The 23,133-nt window shown below is 45.8% G+C and overlaps 1 protein-coding gene across 4 annotated transcripts; it reads left to right on the plus strand.

The window, feature by feature from the left end:
- The first annotated feature begins 597 nt into the window (after positions 1–597).
- LOC135917961 (zinc finger protein 79-like) lies at positions 598–23,068 on the plus strand. 4 transcript variants are annotated; one of them, XM_065451606.1, is made up of 5 exons: positions 598–973; positions 4,802–4,864; positions 9,377–9,647; positions 10,590–10,812; positions 21,278–23,068. In XM_065451606.1, exons 3-5 carry the CDS (start codon positions 9,461–9,463, stop codon positions 22,749–22,751), a joined length of 1,884 nt encoding a protein of 627 aa, XP_065307678.1. In that variant the 5' UTR covers positions 598–973; positions 4,802–4,864; positions 9,377–9,460; the 3' UTR covers positions 22,752–23,068. The 4 variants fall into 4 exon arrangements, with proteins under 4 accessions (XP_065307678.1, XP_065307677.1, XP_065307680.1 ...); XM_065451605.1 differs by having other exon boundaries at positions 9,431–9,647; XM_065451608.1 differs by lacking the exon at positions 598–973 and adding an exon at positions 1,375–1,506.
- The last annotated feature ends 65 nt before the right edge of the window (positions 23,069–23,133 follow it).

Here is a 23,133-nt window from a genome sequence, read left to right on the forward strand (position 1 = left end):
AAATCGGATGTTTTCTTCATAATTTATAGTACGGCTTGGAATGAGTCGGGTACTTTCGCCACCATGTACATAAAATATATTTGATTTTATTTGTAATGTCGCCCATTCACCACATTCGCACGTTTCCCCTGTACACGCAGTATTTTTATAAAGGCTAAAAATACCAATATGATACATGCTTGTAATTTATTTTCTTCAGCTGATGCCGTCCGGTGGAGCTTCGTACGGGAACTACTGCTGCTTACCTGGTGCCACAACGTTGGATGAACGCACAAAAAGCCCGGAACGAGCATTTATGTAGAGCGAAATAAACACATTTCCTCATTTACAAGTCATTTTTCGTCTACTTTAAGAAATTGTACGTGGCACAGATTCGATGGAGGCTTGTCAAGATTGTTCGCAATCTTATTATTTAAATAAACGATTCCGCACTAAGACCACGCGCGATTGAGCAGCAGCAGCAGCAGAAGAAGAAAAAAAAAAAAGCGCCTAGTAGCGCAGCCGGCGTAGCGCCTGCCAGGTAGCGTTCAAAACGCGCGCGCCCAAAACTGAAACCGGAAGAAGTTAATCCCCTCCGCTTGGTGCGCTGCAGTCAATTCGGCCGCTGGACTCCATGGCAGTGTCCGCTGTTGTCGAGTGTCTTTTTCGATGGTGCAGCTGTTCTGTGATAGATGGGTAGAAAGCGGTTCCTTATTTTATGCCGGTGGGCCAAGAAGTGTTCTGAGGTGCAGTAGGATCGAGCGTGTGGTCCGTATATTCGAGCAGAAGGATCGTTGGGTGTAGCGCGTTGCCGGATTATACCCAGAACGCTCGCTGTCTGCAACATACTTCGGTGGGCCGCAATAGCGCGCAGGAACCGGGAAAACTACGGCACAAGACGGAGCGCGTTCGGACGTCGCTCGTTCGAGAAGGCGACGGGCCAGCGTGTTCACTGTGGCGTCCAGCACCCGAGCGCGCGGAGGCAATCACCGAGGTGAGTTCCTTTTCGTCGCCCAGTCGCACGGCTCTTAATGGTCGGGCCGGTTATTCCTGCTTCATTTGCCCACAGATTGACGCACAGATCGGACCCGTTAGCGCTAAACTTTGCGTCACAAGTTGGCGGGTCCGCGCGCCGGCTGCCTCGCGGCCGGCGTGATTTCATTACTTGTTGTCAGCAGCTGTCATTTGTTGTATCTAAGCGTTCTCGCGGACGGATTCCGAAAGTAGTACAGTTTGCACAGCGCTAAACGCCGCACGGTGTTAAGGGGTGGAGGGCTGTAGCAGCGTTCTCTTGTGGCGTTTCGAACTTTCGAGGCACTACCGTTGCGACAACTTTGACTTCTGATCGCCCCACACGTCGCCTCTGTTCGTTTTACCGGCTCCAGCTGGTTGTAGGTCACCTGGGAGTTTGTACGGCTGCAACGATGAAAGCTGACAGCGTGGTCCAGCAGCGCAACCTGCGTGGAATACCTTTATGAACAGGGCGTCGGTGATGAACCATCACCACGAACAGCCAACGAACAGACGGTACTTCCTAGGAATGCGAGAACGCGTTTATCCTGTTTTGCTGTCTTTGTTGTGTCAGTTACTCAGATACACGTCTGCGAAGGTTTCCAAAGCGAATAACTTGCGGCAGAAAGGAAGCTAGGTAGGTACCTGTCTCGCCTTGCTTTATTAATAATAATAATAATAATAATAATTGACTCGCCATCCCGGCTCTGCGAAAGCGGATGTATGGCGAAGCTATTGAAAACCACTACAACTGATGAGGAGTGTGTGCGGTGCTTTATTACTTAGAGTAATGGGAGTGATGGTAATTTTGACAGCACACCGCTGCTGGTCGTATTGCAGTCCCAACTATGCCTTGCCTACTGATAGCGGTGCTGCAAGAACAATGAAATCAGTTGCTAGGCTGGTTATATTATATACGAAACATATGCGCTACGTGCTTGCATTTCACAGATGGTAACCGAGCCAACACATGTAACCCAGGAAACTGCTAGCACCCTAGACCTCATAGTAACCAGCCATCCTGAAAGCATGTCCTCTGTTAGCAGCACGAAATAAGCTACCATAAAGTAATTCGTGCTGTTTTTTCTATTCGACCTACAGTACATCCCTCAGATCAGAAAAGCACCCGCCTGTACAACAAAGGAAATTATGCCATGATCAACAACAAGTTAGTTCTATTCTGTCACACATTTGAATCAGGCTTTCAAAATTGCTCGATACAAGAAAACTGGTTGCTTTTCCAATATAGAATGACCAACCTTGTTGCGCAGTTTATTTATACACTCTCGCTTCGTGCTAATCGCAATTGACCATGGTTCAACAAAGCACTTGAAAGAACTGGATAACAAAAATAAACTTCTGTTCTGCTCCACTAAACTAAGACCAAGCTCTAGTTCCTGGGAAAAATACCACAAAGCAGAGCGCATCAACTTGACAGCCATCTGGCAAAAGAAGCACTATTTCTTTTTTACTGCAAAGCTGTATGCCTCTACTACCCAAAGCATTCGTCATGTCTGCTGTCAAAAATGATCTCTTTTCTGGGCCAATGCCGGAGGTCGCGCAATTGCCAGCTGCAGTGGCTTATCAGCTAAGGCGTTCTGCTGCTAAGCACGAAGTCGCGGGATCAAATCCCTGCCATGTTGGCTGCATTTGTCGAAATGCAAAAACCCTGTGTCTCGTGCATTGGAGGCACGTTACAGATCCCCTGGTGGTTAAAATTAATCTGGAGTCACCCTACTATGGCATGCCTCATAATCAAATGGGGTGTTGGCACATAAAACCCTAGAATTTGGAGGTAAAGCAATTGTAGGCTGAAATTGAAGTGAAAAATGTGCAGATCCTTTTGAATCACACATACAGGGCATACCGCATAAGTCGTTTCGACAAAGAACTGCATACAAAATTTGGAGGACACTTAAGCTTTACCTTTAAGTGAGGAATGCTATAGCATTCAAGGATCCCTGACTGTTTCTCATGCTTCCTGGCAACTGCAGCTTATGTAACCGCACTGTTTACTGAGAAATGCTGATAGCGAATGCTATGCAAGAAGGCGAGCTTTCTGGTAAAAACTTGGCCTCTTGCATTGGCTGCTTATGCGTGAAGGCGAGCACCATCTGGGTGGTGTTGCGAAGAACCGGGCACGCCGCTCCATGAATCATAGAAACGCAGGAAGAGGAGTTTGCATCTGAGTTTCGACGTATATTCAATTTAGAATCCGACTCTATCATGTCTATTGGTTGTACATAAGTTGTACTTTACAATTTTTCTGATGCATTTGACTTTGAGAAATTTAATTATTTCAGTAATGTTTCATGTTACACAGAGGACGTTCGGGATCGGGTATACGTGGTTTGGAAGATATTTTTCTAACAAAACAGTCAACGAGAGACGCTGATGCTGGATTTTCTGCGACACAGGGCCCTTAACACTATCATGTTAAAGCATGTCTGGATGATAGGGATGATAGATGATAACGTGGTCATTAACAGTGGGAAGCATAGAATGATTTATAGTGACATTTGTAACAGAGGGCGTAACATCAATACCCATATAAAATATAAACTAAAGTGCAGCTTTGTGATAGTGCAGCTTGTAACACAGGACGTGATGTCACTACGTGAGATATATACAGCGTGTTTCACTTAACTTGAACCAAGGATTTGGAAAAAAGTAGTTAACTGTGACCAAATGAAACCAATGAAATGTGGTTTGCCGTCATATGGCGCTCCTTAGGGTGTTTTTTATATTGAGCTTATTTAGTTAACTAAGATCAATTATGCAAATGTTTTAATATTCACTTTAGGGCCTAGTGTGTTTTGTTACATTGTAGAGGCGATTCAAAAACAACTGATTCAATTTTTGGTGGCAATGTGCATGCTGCGTAAAGATATTTTCCGGCGTTTAAAGACAACCCGCTCAATATGAAATAAAACCATGTGACTGTGTTTGTGCACTATCATATTGTGGTGCTCTCAACTACGGAAAAAAAACGTGCGCATGGACTATCGCATTGGCTTCATGGTGCATCAGCATCTTTGATGGTGGCACATGAAAAGGAAGCACCATTGTTCCTGATAAGCAATAGGCTCAACATAAGGTTCAGCATGCTGCAATACGATAGCGCACAAGCGCAGTCACATGGTATTATTTCATATTTTGTGGGCTTTCTGTAGACGGCAGAAAAAAATAGCCACATAGCATGTTTGCTGGCACAAAAAATTGGATTGGTCGTTTTGAAATGCCCTCTACAACATAAGGAAACACACCTTGCCCTTACGGGAATATTAAAGTTCTGCATAATCATCTTAGTTAACTTATTAAGCACAGTGTAAAATGTATCATAAGGAGCACCACATGATAGCAAACCATATGTCGTTGGTTTCATTCAGTTGCAGTTAACCACATTTTTTAAGTCCTTGGTTCAAGTTATGTGAAACACCCTGTATAAAGAGGCCTTATAAGGCATTGCGTTTGTGTTGCAACTGTGCTATGAGAAGGCCACGTATAGTGAGGACAGCTAAAAAAGCAGCGTGCAGTGAAGAGAACAGAGACGACAACGTGAACAACGGCGTCATGTTCAAGCCGCAGATGGACATCGTATCCAGGATGCTCAGCGCAAGCGCAGCAGGATGGTGATGAATGTCGTGAAGCTGAAAACGCAGCCAGTTGATGAAAGCACAATGCAGTCAATCGTTTCAAAAGTGCAGATTCTAAATTTAAATTTCTCGGCATAGAACTTGGATATAGTTGTTCCCTGTGTGGTTGACTGTGGTTAAGTGCATTTCGCTTTTCTCTGCTCTGCCCTTTGTAGGTGCATGAAGTAGCAGCACAAGCCAAGTAGCAGGCCGTTGAAATGTCTTTGGCTAATAATTAGGTAAGTTGCATGTGAATGTAACCATGTGAGTAACTTCAAGCCATGTCGCATTGTGTAATTGTTGTAGATGTCGTTTACAGCTTCACTGTCCAACCAGTTTCACAACGAGGATAGGGGCGCAAGCTTTTTCATTTAGGCTTGCCTTGCATTCAAACCGATAAAGCGAAATTCTGGGAAGTGATGAACCCCCAGTCATCCCCTGCTGTCAGAATTTACAATGATGGTGAAACTTTGGCTGACCTCGACTGTGCCACTATGTTCAACAGTGCTTTTTCTGTCTGTTTTCACCACCGAACCACATGTGCCTCTTCCTACTTTCTGCATTCCTACCCTCTTACAGGTCGGAGATTATTTTTTCACCAGATGGAATATCTGCACTGATAGACAGCCTCAAGCTATCCTCATTGGCCGACCCGCCGTGGTTGCTCAGTGGCTATAGTGTTAGGCTGCTGAGCACGAGGTCGCGGGATCAAATCCCGGCCACGGCGGCCGCATTTCGATGGGGGCGAAATGCGAAAACACCCGTGTACTTAGATTTAGGTGCACGTTAAAGAACCCCAGGTGGTCGAAATTTCCGGAGTCCCCCACTACGGCGTGCCTCGTAATCAGAAAGTGGTTTTGGCACGTAAAACACCATAATTAAATTTTTTTTTTTATCCTCATTGGCCGGTGACAAAGAAATCACCTCAAACTTTTCAAAATATAACAAAGTATATCTCCGCGATGTATCTAGCCTTGCGGTTTTCAGAATCGCTATCAGGCACCCTACCGGGCATGTGGAAAATGGGCAAAGGTTGTTCCAGTCTACAAATTGGGTAACCGTGAACCACTCTTAAACTATTGTCTCATTTTCATAACTAGTGTCTCTTGCAAAATCTGGAAGATGCCATGTACTCACACGCAGTTAATTTTCTAGATAGCAATGACTTTTTCCACCCCTCACAACATGGTTTTTGCAAATGCCTGTCATGTGAAACTTAATTAGCTACCTTTCCTTCATGACCTACATTCAAAGCATGATACAGTATTAACACACAGACATTACCTTTCTTGGTTTTGAAAAGGTGTGCGATAAAGAAGCCCATCATTTTTCTTAATTACCGCTCGCAGAACATCAGTATTGACAGCACTACTTCAGACTTTTTTCCCGAACATGTGGCGTTCCTCAAAGTTCAGTATTAGGTCCTGTCCTATTCTTAATATACAGTGAAAGCTCGTTAATTCGAACTTCAATAATTCGAATTTATGGATAATTCGAACTGTACGATTTGGTCCGGCCAAGCTCCACAGAAGTCTATGTATAAAAAAGTCCGTTAATTCGAACGCGAGAAGGTTCCCTCACGGATAATTCGAACTACGCTCGCCTGGCACACGGCCAGAGAAACGCGCCTACTGCCTACACACAAGGCTGTATTGCCTCCGAAGCGCAGAGAACGGCGAGAGAAGGCAAAATCGGAAAAAAATCTAACCGACGCGGGGTCAGCCAGAAGGCAGCGGCGGCTGCCGCTTCTCCGTTCTACGTAACCTCCGAGACTTCTTGCCCGTTGCGAATCTCGGAGTCTTTGTAAATCTTGTACAGCTGCTAATGTGCGGAGATGGCACGGCAAGCTCCAAAACACAGCGAATCAAGTACGTCGCAGCTGCGCTTGCAATCAAGAGCCAACGAATCAGGGCCTTCGCCACCTTCACATGTTCAGCGTCTTTGTCTCGGCAGTCTTCATCGGTTGTGCACCTATGTTTTCAGCTTAGGAGGTATCGGCCGTCGCGATTCATTGTGATGGTGTTAAGCCTCGGCTAACGTTCGTTTCGGTGGACATCGGTGGTGTGGCACAGTCGGACCCAGAGCTTCAACTTGAAGATGGCGTGTGCCACTTTCTGACACGCCAAATTTCTGACATGCCCTACTGCTTTCGAATCGCAGTGTACTGTTGCCCTCCTTCACTTTCGTTAGTTCGAACTTTCGTTAATTCGAACTGAAGCGGCTTCCCCTTGAGGTTCGAATTAACGAGCTTTTACTGTATATAAACGATCTTCCGTTACATGTTACTTCCGGAATTTGAATGTTTGCTGATGACTGCATTATCTACCCATCTATCACTAATGTTAATGACCACATTAAACGTTACTGCTCGAAACCCTACTAGATGTTAATGTCAATTTCTCGTAGGCAAAATCGTTTCAATTTCTCTTACACAATTACTACCATCCCTTATTGACGCGGCAGATGCACTAAAACATTTAGGCATTACTATCATGCATGACCTAAACTGGTGCCCACATGTAGCTAAAATAGCATCATCTGCCAATCAAACCTTAGGATTTCTAAAGCTTAATTTTCGCAGTGCTCCTTAACATATTAAATTACTAGCATAGAAGGCGCTGGTTAAGCCGAAACTCGAATATGGCATTACCCATATTGAGTTTTTACCAGATTTACCTTACCAACACACTATAATCTGTACAAAATTGCACCACACAGTTCATTAATAGGGCATACTCCTATGATATCAGTGTGACACGATTAAAAACAATAGCAGGTTGAGACACCCTATCCCAGTGGTGCTGTATCGAAAGCTTATTATTTCACAATTTTACACCAGTGCACTTTGCCATGTGCCTTATATTCTACCACCTTCGTGCATATCACTGCGCACAAGCCATCCACTAAATGTTACTCACCAACATGCACATACTGTCACCTTCTCGTAATTTTTTCCCTCTGCAACAGCAGACTGGAACGGCCTTATGCACCACACCGCTGCTATCACCACTTCATCCTGCCTTGATGGACTAAATAAGTGATTAGTATGTAATATTGTGGACATCTTTTAATTCCATTTTTCTTGTGTCCCCACCCCTTACATCATACCTCGCAAGGGGGTCTTAAGAATATAAAATGAAAATGAAATCAGTCCCTTTTCTTAAACCAAGTTTTGACAGGAAGGTTTGCCGAATGTTATTTGAAGAAAGTTTTTACCACTGGTGGAATGGCGATTCGACAGACACGCTTAAGTACATCTTTGTAATAGCATTTCAAAAGTGAGGTGGACGAAAAATGTGAACACAGAACAATGTGTCCATGAGTGCAGCATAAATTACTCTGTTTCTATAAGACATGTTACAGCTTCGCTTAGGCACCATCTAGAAGTAATTGTCATCTTTCAGGGATGTACGAACAACTTTTTGGGGCTTCTTGAAAGTTTTTGCTTTATGATAGCCCACTTTAGTATGGATGATATTTTCAGTGCCTCCCGCTTATTCCACAATCACACACATATTTCTCTTGTGCCAATGCCAGCTTTGAAATGCTCGGTGCCTGCACCCCGTCCCACTTCCTCGTCTTCTTTCCTCTCATACTCTGAGGCACTGTGTTAGACTTCGCTACATCTGGGACTGGCCCATTTTCCTTCGTACTTTACCTATAGTATGCTACGTGAGAATTGTGCGACATTGTACCAACTTCATGATCGCCCAAGGTAGAAATTGTGCAACCTTGTACCGACTTCACGATTGCTCAAGTTAATCAGGAGTTAACATTTCTTCGCAGGAATACAAATGGCATCTTCGTTTTAACATACGCCACACAGTCATAGGTATGTACGACTGCATGACACGTAGTCCCTGATGACTTCACATTCCTTGTTCCTCTAGCTTACACTCATCCACTATATGTAGAAACCAACAGTTGTCATGTCATTAGGTCGCGTCAGGCTAGCGTCGAAATCATGCCATTGCCATCGTGTAATAGTCATCGTCAATGCTACAGTCTTCACTGACATGTACGTTTGCAACTCCCCCCCCCACACACACACACACGCGCACGTGCGCACTACTGCTCAATGCACAAACACATTGGTCCACCTGGTATCACATTGCAGAAACCCAAGCAATGCTAGATAGTCAGCTACCTGCGTTGTATAAAATCGATTCCCACAGCATGTGGGATCTGGACTATCTTTTTTGTAACTGTTTATTGTGTATGCTTTCGAAGAGCAACATTCGTCTTTCGACACAGTTTGCATCAAAGGTTTTGTTTCCTGCAACAGTCACAGTGTTCGCAGACTGATTATTGGCTCACGTTCCAATTATTGAAAGCTGCACCACTGTGTTTGAAAAGCACATTACAAGGTGTTGCAGAGAACTTCACTGATTGTGCGTTCTTTAAAGTTAATAGTTTTTTGTTTTCCCGCTCTTTACTTCACATTTCTGGTGGTTGGCACCTGGGCTTTTTTCACTGTTGCAAAGGTGCCAAAGCAAAAGAGGCACGAGCGCAACTGAGTTCTGGGCCGCACTCGTCACTGAATGCCGTTGGTGTTATTTATTACAAAAATACAACTTGCCCTACGTGCTCTCATCAGTGACACCTATCATGAGGATGATTTATTGGCATCGCCTTCGAAATGGGGCTGTGACCAATATTCACCTAGCCTGCTTAAGCGAATAAAGTAACCTAGACATGCCTATTTGTCTATCATTTTGCCTGTTTATGCTTGTTTTGCTTTTCTTCCTTAGAACCGCTGACTGCCTAATGCTTCCATCTGCTTTGAATCCTCCCGCTTCTGGAAGGTGGACGCAGCCTACTGGTCTTGCTGGGTGATGGATGGACAAAAGCTTTGTTTGAAGCCCATGACTGGCGGTTTCTCTTGCGGGAGGCGATGGGGATTAGGCAGCCCGGAGGCCCTACAGCCTGGCAGCTACCTCGGCCTGCCCTGCGACCCAGACCTGCCCATCTGTGACGCAAAATGCAGCTTTGAACCTCGAAGTAGGCTGGAGAAGTTGCTGGGTGAGTACCTTCGTGTTCCATTAAGATGTGCCGAATTATTTCTGGGCTTGTGTTGCAGCATGCGCATGCTTCATCCTGTTACAAATGTTTGCTCCCGTGTTTCTGTTTTTAGGCTACCAGTTCAGCCCTCAAATAGCAAAGCACTCCCCATTGATGATGACGAGAAATTGTAGCTATGTCCTTTGCATCGGGCAGGCATTCGGAAATGCCCTAACCTAGCATGAAGCATCTAGCGCACTCTTTTCAGTGGGCGTCCGCTCAACGCTGCGTAACTCACAACCTTCGAGATATCTGTGACCATGTGTAACTGGATGGGAACTGCTTTTGAAATACTGAAATCTCTCGAAAAAACAACTCTCAGTTTGCCTTAGAAATAGGGTGAACTGAGCCAGTTCGTAGGTGGTCATCATTAACTTTTCAGTGGGAACAAAACTACACAACTTCTTAAGAGAGAACCGCACTACACGAGCGCTGACTATTTAAATTTGATTGATACCTGAAAAAAAAAAAATTTGGGAACATCTTCGGAAAATTCGAGCACTGTGGTAATAACACTGTGCTCCACAGCTGTTTGATTACTTCAATGAGGTCCCACTGAAAGGTCCTACTTGTAGGCAATTGCACAGCTTGTTCTATTTCTTGTTGGAAAAGCTAAACTATGCAGTAACTTTAGCTAGGCTGCCCTTGCAATGTCCCTTAGCTTTCACAGCATCATAAAGAGAGTGTGATTAGGATTTTCTTACAATGAAAGACTCCTTACGCAGCATTGAGCAAAGGAGGTCAACACAGTAGTAAGGACGATCACCTTTATGCTGCAGAAAACGCAATGGTAGACTCGAAACCCTTGGAAGTCTATATGGCAGCACTTGTGCATTGTTGTGCCCGATACTATTGAAAAACAGAAAACCATGTTTATGTGCTGCTTTTATTGGGGACATCCAGACAAGGCCGGAAGCAGACCCTCTGGATCAGCAGTAACAATGTCAAGCGACACTCCCGCCACTCCGCAACCCTGTGGATCAGCAGCCACAATGTCAAGCGACACCGCCGCCACTCCGCAACCCTCTGGATCACCAGCCACAATGTCAAGCGAAACCCCCGCCACTCCGGAAACAAGCGATGCTGCCCCTTCAGGCGATCCAGCCACCACGAATGACGACACAGGGTGAGCATATGGGAGCACCGCGATCACCACTGAACGTTGGCGGGTGCAAAACATCCACACACATCATTTTCAAAATTGCTGAAGAGAATTGAGCCAGCTTAGGTTGGTAGGGTGCAAGCAAAAGTTGACATCGACGTCATAGCGAGGCATCTAAGAGAAGCCATGCACATCCCTAAGTACATTTTATTGATTAATAGATTTATTCGTTCATGCAGTTATTAACTAAGGGAGAGGTTCATTCATTTACTGACAGGCTATTTATTTTATTGATTGAGTGATTGATTAGTTAGTATAGTGTTTAATTGACTGGTGAATCCACAAGGGTTCCTAATGAAGTTTTGCTGATTGGTTTTTTTTATCAGTTGATTGACTGATTTGCTGACTATGCCGCTCAACCTAAATGGCTGATTGATTCCGTACCAGTTCTCAAAGAAGTTCGGTTGATTATATATTTAGTGAGTGAGGCATTCATTCAAACATTCATTGACTGTCTGATTTAGTAAATTGATTTTTGACAAGGGTGATTGCTTCAATAAATATGCCATTGACTCAGTTTACTGATTAACTGAATGGTTTATTGATTGGTTGACTAGTTAGATCCATAGCAGAAAGCTCATAGCAGAAATCTGATGCTGCAAAAATTTTTTAATTCCTTCAACTAAAGTGAAGTTATCACACCGATACCGGGCTTTCTCTCTTTTCAGCTCCACTAGTCCGCTCAAAACTAAGTAGTGGAGATCTCGGGATGGGGCAAAGCCCTGGCCAAAAGTTATGTTGTGGCACCCCATGGCAGCTGCAGTAAAATTTGCTGCGCAGCAGGCCGCTGCCATCTTGGAGGCCATGCGTAACTGTTGCAGTTAGATGCAGTGCAGAGCGAAAATAATTTAATTCAAAATTAGCAATCACGTGTTACTGAGAAGGCTCTTATTGTCACGAAACAATCTAATAGCATTGTTGAGTCCAGCTGCTTTTAACGGTGCTGTGTGAGGGCATTGCTGAAGTGAGAGCAAGATTTTGCTGTTTTTGACAAGAGATTGTAAATTCCACGCTGCATGCAGTGCTGTAACATTTGGCTCACACGTTGCAGCTTTGCCCCCTCCTCATAAAATTTGTCGAGGGATCAAATACATGAATAATAAGTATATCGCCGTTGCCAAAGATGCTGCAAATGAATTTTCGAACGCTACTGTCAAGACAAATAAAATGTGTATCTTTTCACAAAAGAATACACTCGTACGTCTCAAAATTTATGCCCGAAATAACCTATATCGATGCTTCTATGTTTTTTGTCTATTTAATAAGTAAAGAAAGCACCACATGAACTTCAGAACTATATCAGTTCAAAACCAGCAAAGCAGTGCATGCCGCTGATATGAAAAGTATAAAAGCCGTGAAATGAACAAGTTGAGGAGAAATATTTTAATGAAACTTTGTCATTCATGAGCCTTGTTTACATTTTTGTACCTATGCAACGCCCCAAAAAAAATCTCAATGACGCTGTCCTTTATTCCAATGTATTCCAGCGCAGGAGCAGCTGTCGTCGGTAGTGTATTGTGAGTAATTGCACCGAAATTATAGTCTCAAAAGAGAGTAAATACATCTACAGCTGGAGTTCTTCAATATCTACGAGGGTGAGTCAATTGAAAGTGAGCCAATGCAAATATATGACAAACGGTGTGACAAACAGTGACCTGGTCTGAAAAAGTGCTGGCTGGAACATCTATGCAACCCACGCTATCTGCTCACCAGGAGCAACAAATGAAAGAACTAAGAAAGGAAAATCAACAGTTGAGAGCAATGCTGCAGCGAATACTCGCATGACTACCACTACAGCAGCAACGAGATACGCAGCCACCGCCGACGCCACGGCAACATGAATCGGAGGCGCCAGCAGACCGATAAAAACGCACTCGTTCTGTCAGTTGGGTCGGGCGATCAATTAGTCGGAAAATCACGGCAAACTCTAGAAAGCTGCAACATGCGGGACCTGCACAGACCCAGCAGAACTAGGCACCGTCAGTGCCAAACCACTAACAGCCCAAGACTCTGCGTATGCGCAGATGCTGAGCATCCTAAGGCAGGAAAGACACACTGAGACCCAGCACCTCGAAAATAACCTACAGGAGGAATTTCAGACAGTAACGAATGCAATACAAACTCAGATGCAAGCGATATTCACGGAAATTCAGGGAAATATTCTGAAGCAACATGATGAGCCTAAAAGACATAAGCCAGCAGATGAAAGGTGATGGCACGGCCTATATGTATCCAATGGAACTCTCCAAGTTTTACGCAGAATGGATCCACACTAAGACAGCAAATAAAAAAATAAGTTATAAAAAAGGCTGCAATACTACACAAGGGCAAAGGAAACCAACAAGTGCATGGCCAAGCCACTCTTTTAGTTAGACATGATGGCTCCGCAACCAAACTGCAATTACCAGATTTGTGTAATGATTTCAGAGAAATTGTGGCAGTAAAGCTATGTCCGCTCGACCACCGGCCAATGGTTGCAGTCTCCACATACTACAGACCCCTAACGGGCAAGCACCGTAATGACTCCAACCAATGGCTCGGTAAGGTGCAGGCACAAGCCGGACACCTTTCCATTCTAGTGAGAGGAGACTTTAACGCCAAGCATCAAACATGGGGCTATGCCAAAGCTGGCCCGAAAGGACGCATACTGCATGATGCAATAGAAATGTCACCGCTCGACATATGCACCACACCAGAAACACCAACCTGCATAGGGCTACACGCGCGACAAGACACAACGCCCTATCTGACACTAGCCACTCCAGGGCTCATAAGGCAATGGGACGTAGAATCGACGACATGATGGGGAAGCGACTATTTACCAATAATCATCATGCCCAATCGCAAAAAGATCCGCCAAAGGAGAGAAACGGTGTTTTTTTATGGGAAAAAATTTCTTTTGCGAACTTTGAACAATTCAGTGCTATGACAGGGGAGGCACGGCCGGAGGCCAGAGAAACTATGACATGCGATGACACTACAATTCACATGGATATGTACCTTGCAAATAGATGGCGGAAGGTCAATCGCCTCACACAGCAATACCGGTATAAAGGAAAGCGTCACAAAGATCTAATGTGCCTTAAACATCAGTACCGACTCATCAAGGAATACCAACAACATCTCGAAGCAGACACGTGGCACAATATGTGTGTGAAGCTTGGCTGGAAACCCGATCCAAAAGGCTATGGCAGACTTTAAGGAGCCTGCTTGGGAGCAAGAAAGGCGCGCCTCCTCTCGCGGAGCTCCTTTTGCGAGAAGAGCCTGCCATGCTGGAGGACCGCGTCATCCACACTTTCTTCCCACATGCTGCCGAGGCACCTTCGGAACTGCTGCCTTCTGCCATGATAGACAACGCGAAAGAGGAGCTAGACACGCCCTTTATGCTGAGTGAACTCGTACCAGCCCTTGCACAAGGCAAAATGAAGTCACCTCCCAGGCACGATGGAGCGACTTCGCAAGAACTTCGAAACCTCAGCAATGAAGCTCAAGAACAGCTCTTAACAATTGTCAACGGATCCTTGGAATCCAGAGTATTGCCAGATTGACTCAAACTATCTCTCATCTACCCTATACTGAAGCCGGGCAAAGACCCTACGAAACAAGCTAACCTATGTCCCATAGCTCTAACGTCAACTGTCTGCAAATTGATAGAAAGAATGCTACACACAAGAATGCAGCACTACATCGAATATGTACAACCGGGTTTGCATCCAGCGCGGGCAGGTTTTCAGCCGAACATGGGCAAACATGACTGCCTTTGGTTGCTCCACAGAGTGAGCAACCTTAAGTCTCGCAAACAGATGCCTAACTAGATTCTTGCAGTCGATATGCCTAGAGCATCCGATAACGTGAAACAAGTGGTCATCTTACAGGAATTTGCAACCAGGTACCCTAGCCAAAGAACATACAGCTTCCTCCAAAGCAGACCAATCCAGCTCTATGGCAAGGCACCGGGATGGAGTCCGAAGATCTACTACTTGGACAGGGGAGTGCCCCAGGGCGCCATCCTCGGACCTATTATATTCAATCTGGCCATGACACGGGTGGCAGGAAGTCTTGAGCAAGACGCTTCGGCCGGTTTTACTATTTACGCCTATGATATTACAATATGGACGGAAACGGCGAATTATTCTGACATACAGAGCATGCAAACTGAACTGCAAGCAGCGATCCTGAGCCTTAGCAACACTTTAGATAACCTCGGACTGCAACTCTCGCCAGAGAAGATGGAATTGATCAGCGTAGACGGAAAGAAAGTGACCAATGTAAACCAGCAGATCACTTTACACATCAACTAGAGTGATATTACGTCGACCAATGGACAAATTAGGATCCTCGGAGCACAGATTGCTAGCGGCAACAGCCCCCAGCTATGGATTTGCACACTAAAGCAAAAATGGAGACCGCTGTTGCCCATGGTTAGACGAATATCGAGCAAGTATGGCGGAGCGTGTCAGAAAGCGTGCCAAACGCTTGCAAAAGCGGTCGCGGTTGGAAGGATTCTTTACGGGGCATCTGTGTGTGAATTCTCTGAACGAGACCTCGGCGATATTGAAAAGTTACACAGGGCCACCCTCCGTACAATCACTGGGCTACCGAAGCACATGAGGAACAAGGACCTGCTCAAGCTCATAACGATTCCACCCATATGGGACATTATCAGTGTATCACAAATTCGAATGCAATCCCAGTTGGAGAACATGACTCAAGGAAAACAGATCATGGCATGGGATAAACAAGTCCATGGGAAGTCCATGGATAAACAAGCTCTATCGCCAGACGAAACATCGAAGCTAGAAAAATATTTGAAAAGAGATTGAAACTAAGAACATCGCAGCACACCATTGACATCTACACGGATGCTGCCATCACAAACGACATAGCAAGCATGGCCTGGGTTAGCACATTCGCACCCCAACGCAATGGCTATCACACATGTCAGCTTCCAGGGGGTGCAACCTTGCACGCTGAACTCTTGGCTACATTGTAGAGCAGAGCGTGTGAAATAATTATCGGATCCTTACTGATTCGTACGAAGCGGTGACTGAATTAATGGTGCCTACGACAGATGATGCTGTGGCCAGCGACACCAGAAAAAAGCTAAAGAGAATACAGGACAGTGGGGCAAATGTTGAAATCCTATGGACACCTGGGCTCACCAGCACGGATGGGGGCAACGCAGCCGTTCACGCATTTGCCGCGCACGCGGGTGGGCTTGATTACACGTATAGCTCCCCAGACTCCATTTCCTCGCTAAACCCCGCGGACCAAAATCCATACCTAAAGGCTCTCCTAGCAGAGCACTGATGCATTACATTCGCACTAAAATAAAAGCAGACAGTTAACGAAGACTATTAGAAGCTACATCAGTACATGTGTTTGACGACAAGGGCAGGCTTACTTGCACGGAAGAGGTTTTTTTGAATAAGGTTATGGCCAACGCTGCATACACGCCACACATACTTGAGAAATGGCACCAAACCAGACAAGCTACGACTGCGAACACTTGTACCCGATGCACACATTACCAGGAGTCATGCAGAGCTGACTTGCAGCACCTCATTTGGAGCTGTGCAGCTTTTTCACAAGGGAGATTCAACATTTACTACACAGGGACATTAGAACACAAGAAATTGGAATACAAACTAACCCTGAAACACAGAAAGCCATTGCGATATATGGCAGACAAAGTGGCTTGTTTTGAGTAGTGTAGAAGGGGTCGACCAGCCCATGCGAGAGCGGTGTAACTGAACATGCACCTGAGTCTGCATAAAGTGAAAAATCAAAGACTGAGATGAAGATGTGCTTTAGCCAAAAATCCGAGAACCCACATTCCTTTCCCACCTAATCCCCAACAGCAGCCTAGAGTCGTCCCCTTCCTTAAAATAAAGGTTTTATTCATTCATTTAAAAGTAGTCTCCATGAGCATTTAGACATTTGTCTTGCTGACTAATGAGTCGCGCGATTCCAGTCTCATAAAGATCCTTGGGTTCCTGCTTCACAATGTCTGTAACTGACCCTTTCACATCATTGCCTGACACGAGCGTAATACCCTTGAGCTGTTTTTTCAATTGCCCCAAAATGTGGAAGTCGCAGAGCGACAGGTTGGGGCTGTATGACGGATGTTGTAGTGTTTCCCACTTGAACTTTGCCAGTTCTGTATTAACCATATCAGCGACGTGGGGACGGGCATTGTCGTGGAACAAGATGACTCCATTCATGAATTTTCTTGTCGTTTGTTCTTGATTGCGACACGGAGCCAAACCGACGTTTCACAATATCGGAAACAATTGATTCTCTCCAGGATTAGCAAATTCGATCAGTAGTGGCCCCTGACGATCGAAAAAAGAAAAGTTAACAACACCTTCCAGGCGAAAATGATGGCCTTTGCTTTGTTTGGGGGTGGTGAGTTTGAATTTTTCCACTGTAAGCATTGCCGTCATGTTTGAGGCTCGTAACAGTAGCACCATGATTCATCCACGGTGACAACTGCAGACAAGAAGCCGTCACCTTCATTGTGATACCGGATTGGATGAGTCAAGGCAGCGCCAAACCTCTATCTTCTGGCGGTGGTTCAAAATTTTGGGCATCCGTTGCGCACATAAGAGCCGATAACTAAGATGTTCATGAATTAAACTGTGAACCGAACCGTGACTGATGTTCACATGCTCTGCCAGTTCATCAATGCGTATCCTCCGTTCTTGTGGAGTCAGCTCATTAACCTTTGCAATTGTGTTGGGGGTGATTGCACAGTAGCTTTGGCCCGGTCTTGGATTGTTTTTGCAACTTTCACGTCTGTCTTTGAACCGTTTGCTCCAATGCTTCACAGTGGCCAACGAAATCAATATTCAACGTACACGGCAGCCCTACAGTGGCTAATTTCTTTTTGGGAAACACCTTCAGCTGTCAAAAACCTCACAACACCACACTGTCCAACTTTTGTAGCCTCCATTATGTCACGTAACCATGTTCAACCCAATGTATAAGAGCAATAAAGAACATTTATCCTCAAACCTGCATGTCACTTTTGTAAATGAGAGACAGAGAACCATACGCATACTGCTCGGAATGCTACACCGGTGAGACAAGACTTTCCGGAGAGGTTGCGCTCGAGCGAATGCGTTGCAATCTGTTGAGTCCCTACAGAGAAGGCTGCGAGCGACCATTGTTTCGTTTCCTCGTCTGCTATCCAGAAAGCATCCAAAACTCTGCCATGTGAAAATCCACTCGGCCAGACAAAAACGAACGCGCACCAAAGGGCGCTACGTGGTGGTCGGGGCAACACGAGAAAAACGCATGTGCTCTGGCTGGCTCTGGCAGCCCGCGGGTAGCGAGAACAAGAAAATTGAAGAGGCTCAATGTGTCATAGCGGGTAAAAATCAAAGTAGGAAAATAAAGAACATAGTTACCTTTGCTGGCTTTACTGTCTTGACATGGATGCTTTGGCGCAGGTGAAATGTTGATATTCTTTTCTGTGACATGACGGCACGAATGAAACACCATAACCTTTCGTCTGATTGGACCTGGCTACGTGCTTCTCAACTTGTCTGATAGTGTGTTGATTTGGCTTGTCTGGTTGTATGGTTTGATGTACGACTTTAGAAAAGTTGATGCACCTTTGCCGCGAGATGCCGCGACGAGCCCACTTGTCATCAAAATGCCCTTGAAACTTTGTGCTCGGATGGGGCTGCTTTCGTTATGCGACTCCCAGTGCAAGGGCGTTACCGCGAAATCCAGCCCTAGTTTGCAATGTTCGCGCTGAAATGTTTTTTCGAGTGTGAAAAAGACATTCTAGACAAAACCCAGAAAGATTTCCGGCGCTGGGGGTTGTTTTAGTCGGTGGTGCATGACAGCACGAGAAAATTTCGGGGGGTGGGTTCGACTTACAGTCGAAACCAAAACATGGCACTGCAAGAAAAAAAAAAACGAGACCAATGGGATATCAGGGGAGCTAGCTGCACCCCTGATAGCCAGGTATCCAAGTTGGCATAAAAATTGTTTAATGAAGTGGCACATGGGTTGAAAGAGGTTCATTGAAGAACAGCACATAACCAGTGGCATACCTAGTGGCATATGCCACTAGGTATGTGTGGCAGTTACTGGGCATATGCCGAGTGACTGCCGGAGCACAAACCAAGTGACGCGTGCTCAATTTGGTGTACATCGATAAGGTTCATTGAAGAGCAGCCTATACCCTGTGGCACATACGCAGTCACAAATACACACGTGAATGGCCCACAGTTTTAGACTTCGCCACCTTTAGGATCACTTTAGATTTAACTACCTTTGGTGTTACTACATATACTTGTTATTCATTATTTTCACATTTGTAACCACTGCATTTAATTGTCTCTGTATTTTCACACTTAGCCAAAACATGTTACCATGTTTACACAATTGTAAGTCGACCTATTTCTTAAAATTTGAAAATCTGAAGTGGGGGGGGAGGGGGGGGTCAACTTACAACCAAAACCAACACATGGCACTGCAAAAAATATATATATATATATAAGCGAGACCAATGGGATATCAGGGGAGCTACAACGTAGTTACAATTTTATGTTTGCTCCACGGCGCCCTACCTGTCGCTCTCTGCTATCCTGCGCGTTTGATCACTTTTCGGAAGGGTTTTTCAACATTTCTGAGAGTTTTACAGCGCACACAGCATTCATTGGGGGATGTTGATAGTTCATGGAAGTGCCATTGTTCCATTTGCGGCAGCACCCTCAGAACAGCGGCGCTTGTGGGGAGTAGTGATGGTCCATGGAAGAGCAGACACCACTCGCATGTTTCTCTTTCCCTGTAGCTCTTTAGTTTCATGCCTTCGATTTGACTGCCGGCCACGTGCTACTTCCATGCTTCCTCAGTTGTCATGAGTGCTTCGAGTCCACTAAACATTTGGCACTTGTTCATACCAGCGTTCAAGAGAGCTGCCATCCTTTACACTGAAGAAACAAATAACTGCGCAGCGGGCTGCACGTTTAATGTTTTTTAATGGGCAGTGCGAGAGTGGCGATTGTAGCAAAGCAAATTTTTCCCCTGTGACGGTTAGCGAAGAGGTTTCCTTGGGGCGAAGTCGGGACGCTTTCCAGAGCTAAAGGCCAAGCTTGCGGTGTACGTGGCTGAAATGCGTGATCGGTCCCTGCCGGTGATGTGCGACATGGTCATGAGGTGAGCCTGGATCTTCGCCTTGTAAGGACCTGCATCGCCATGAGTACGAGTGGCTGGCGGCAGAAGACCGCGAACTTACGCCAGTCAGACATGTCAAAAGAGCCTCCTTGACGGCAATAACGATGGCAGCATTAGTGAGGATGATGGCACAACTGAGGACGAGTAGTCCAGTGACCATGCCAGCTACTAATAAATTTTCGTTATGGGATGCGCCCGCAAGTGTGCTCTCCCTTTTTTTCCCCTGTCGCACACAATATGGGGACCGGTCGACTTACATTCGAGTTGACTTACAATCGTGTAAATACGTTATTGTATAGGCTACACCATATTGCAGTGTATGTTATTTCTGATGTACGTCACTTCAACTATTTCTTTGTATCAGGTGATTGTTGACAGGTGTTCTGTGCCATGTCTGGCAGATATGCTTCCATTAGTCCCAGACTCTTGCAGAAATGTGCCAGATAGATTGGGATGAGGGATGAGAGATTGGATGAGATTGGGATTGCACATTCGCTGTTATTCTGTCACCACAAACTGCAGCATGTGCTGCATCGCATAGTGCATGCGCATAAAGGCACATGTGTGCTCGCACTGTTTCCATCAGGATATACAGACAGGAATGATGCAGGTGGACGAGTACTAACATAGCGTACCAATGTCTTGCATTTTTTCCTTAACAAAAATCAAGCATTGGCATTGTCATTGTGACATCAATGTGTCGAGGCATCAGAGTGCGCATTGGCAAAAAAAAAAGGAAGAAAGGTGCAATATTGCCGAAATTAGTAGCATCTCGGACGGCATAACTTGAGAAGGGTGTGGCGCATTAACGTAACTATTGCATGACAGATTGATTCACAGGGTTGAATGTCCCAAAGCGATACCCTGGTTTAGTGAGAAATGACACAGTGCAAGACTCAGAATTATGACCTGCTGCAGTTCTTTGACAGCCACATGAAGTTAAGTGTAGAGTTTTCTTTTTCATCTCTAGTCGAGGTTTCCAGAAGAGATAATGGCAGTAGTCGGCGTATGCGACAGCCGCAGACGGAGTCCGGATAATTGAATGTAGAGCTGGTGGCTGTCGAAAATGCTGGTCGTCTTTATACATTAAGTCTATGGGAAAGCTGGTAGTGCTGCAAAGCTGTCCAAATTACCTAGCATGTCTGAATTATCAGTGTCCCATTTATCGTTTGGTGACTGTACCAGCATGGGCGTTAGATGTGCATAACTTATTATTTTTTTTTGTGGGATCTTTCAGGAAACCTGCCACCACCAGCGCAGTGTGCTCAACGCCTCAACGACAACGCAAACTCAAGGGCGAAGGACCCCACGTATGTCCGGTGTGTGAAAAAACCTTTGTACGCAGATCGTGCGTCCAACGACACTTGAAGACCACGCATGAGGGTGAAAGGCCTTACCAGTGCCCCATCTGCGAAAGGAGGTTCTCGCAGAAGGTGTCGCTCACAAGACACCAACAAACGCACACCGGCGAAAAGCTGCACGAGTGTTCCATGTGCGGAGGCAAATTTGCCTCCGAGAAAACCCTCAGCGCACACCAGCTGACACACATTGGTGCAAGGCCGTACCAATGCCCCACCTGTCCAGCTGCGTTTGCCAGGAAGGACACGTTGAACTGTCACCTGCTTACTCACACTGGAGAGCGTCCACACAAATGCGATCTGTGCGGCGCAAGTTTTTCCGACAAGGCGGCGCTCAGGCGTCACCGCCTCATTCACGTGCGTCAGGCTGTTGTCTCCGCGATCGAATCGGCGCGCCATTGCAATCTCAAAAGCCATGGTCAGGTGCCCATCACCTCAGATTCCCCACATTCATCTGGAACTTCTACGCCCCTTATCACACCCCAGGCGGATGATGATGAACAGATGTATGCGAACGAGCAGTTCCCTTACCACTGCAGTCCGTGTGGCAGGAACTTCGTTCGGAGGGAAACATTCACTAACCACATGAGACAACACGCAGATGGAAAGGTGCATGCCTGCAGCGATTGTCCGGTCACGTTTGCTCATAAAAGCCACCTGGACCGACACAAGCTCCAGCACTCCGGCAGGAAACCCTACGAATGCAACATGTGCGGTAGGAGGTTCACTAGGCCCTGGGGCCGGTCACGTCACTTGCGAGAAGCTTGCTGTGCTAGGGAGAAAATTGTTACAGGTGCACAGGTGACTGGCGAGGCTTCGCTGAGCAGCCACCAAATGCCAGCACTGCCGGAAGACAGTGAAAACACCGCTTTAGGGCTTCATCTGTTCTACTTGCAGGTGGCTGGTAGGGCTTTGCTGAATAGCCACCAGGTACCACCACCCCCTGAAGGAGAGGATAACGCTTTAGGGCTTGATCAGTTCCGCTCTGAGGTGGCTGTGAAGGCTTCACCAAGTGAACGCCGGACACCACCACCATCAGAAGGCGAGGATAACACCATCCTAGGGCTTGATCTGCTCCACTGCAATGTGGCTGACAAGGCTTCACCAAGTGGCAGCCAAACAGTACCACCATCAGAAGACGATGGAAACACCGCTTTAGGACTTGAACTCTTCCACTCTGAGGTAGCTGTGAAGGCTTCGCCAAGTGAACACCGGATGTCAACAGCATTGGAAGGCGAGGATAATGCCGTTCTAGGGCTTGATTTGTTCCACCGTGAAATGGCTGACAAGGCTTCGCCAAATGCCTGCCAGACACAACCACCACCTGAGAGTGGCGGAAAGGTGGGTTCATAACTGGGTCCATTCTTTTGAGTGCCAATCGGTGTATCCTTCGAGGAGATGACTATCAAGCTTTCGCCAAAGAGCCACCATATGTCTTCCCCCTGAAGAAATTTGTTGCTGGTTTGTGGTTGGCAAAGTTATACCTTTATTTGCAGGCTCAAGCAAATGCCCACTTTATCATGAAATACTGACACTGGACAGAATGTCTTCATTTCATTGTGCACTTCTCTAAACATGCAGTGATGAACCAAACAGCCAAGCAACACCTTTAAATTATACTTCTGTTTACTGAATATGTTATGTAACGTTTATAAAGGACTCGTGCCGAATATGTGTTTAAAAGAGCCCTTCATATAAGTTGGGTGCCCCGTCTATTTCGGGAAAAGCTGCAAAT

This window comes from Dermacentor albipictus, chromosome 9, assembly GCF_038994185.2.
Source record: "Dermacentor albipictus isolate Rhodes 1998 colony chromosome 9, USDA_Dalb.pri_finalv2, whole genome shotgun sequence".
Lineage (NCBI taxonomy): Eukaryota > Metazoa > Arthropoda > Arachnida > Ixodida > Ixodidae > Dermacentor > Dermacentor albipictus.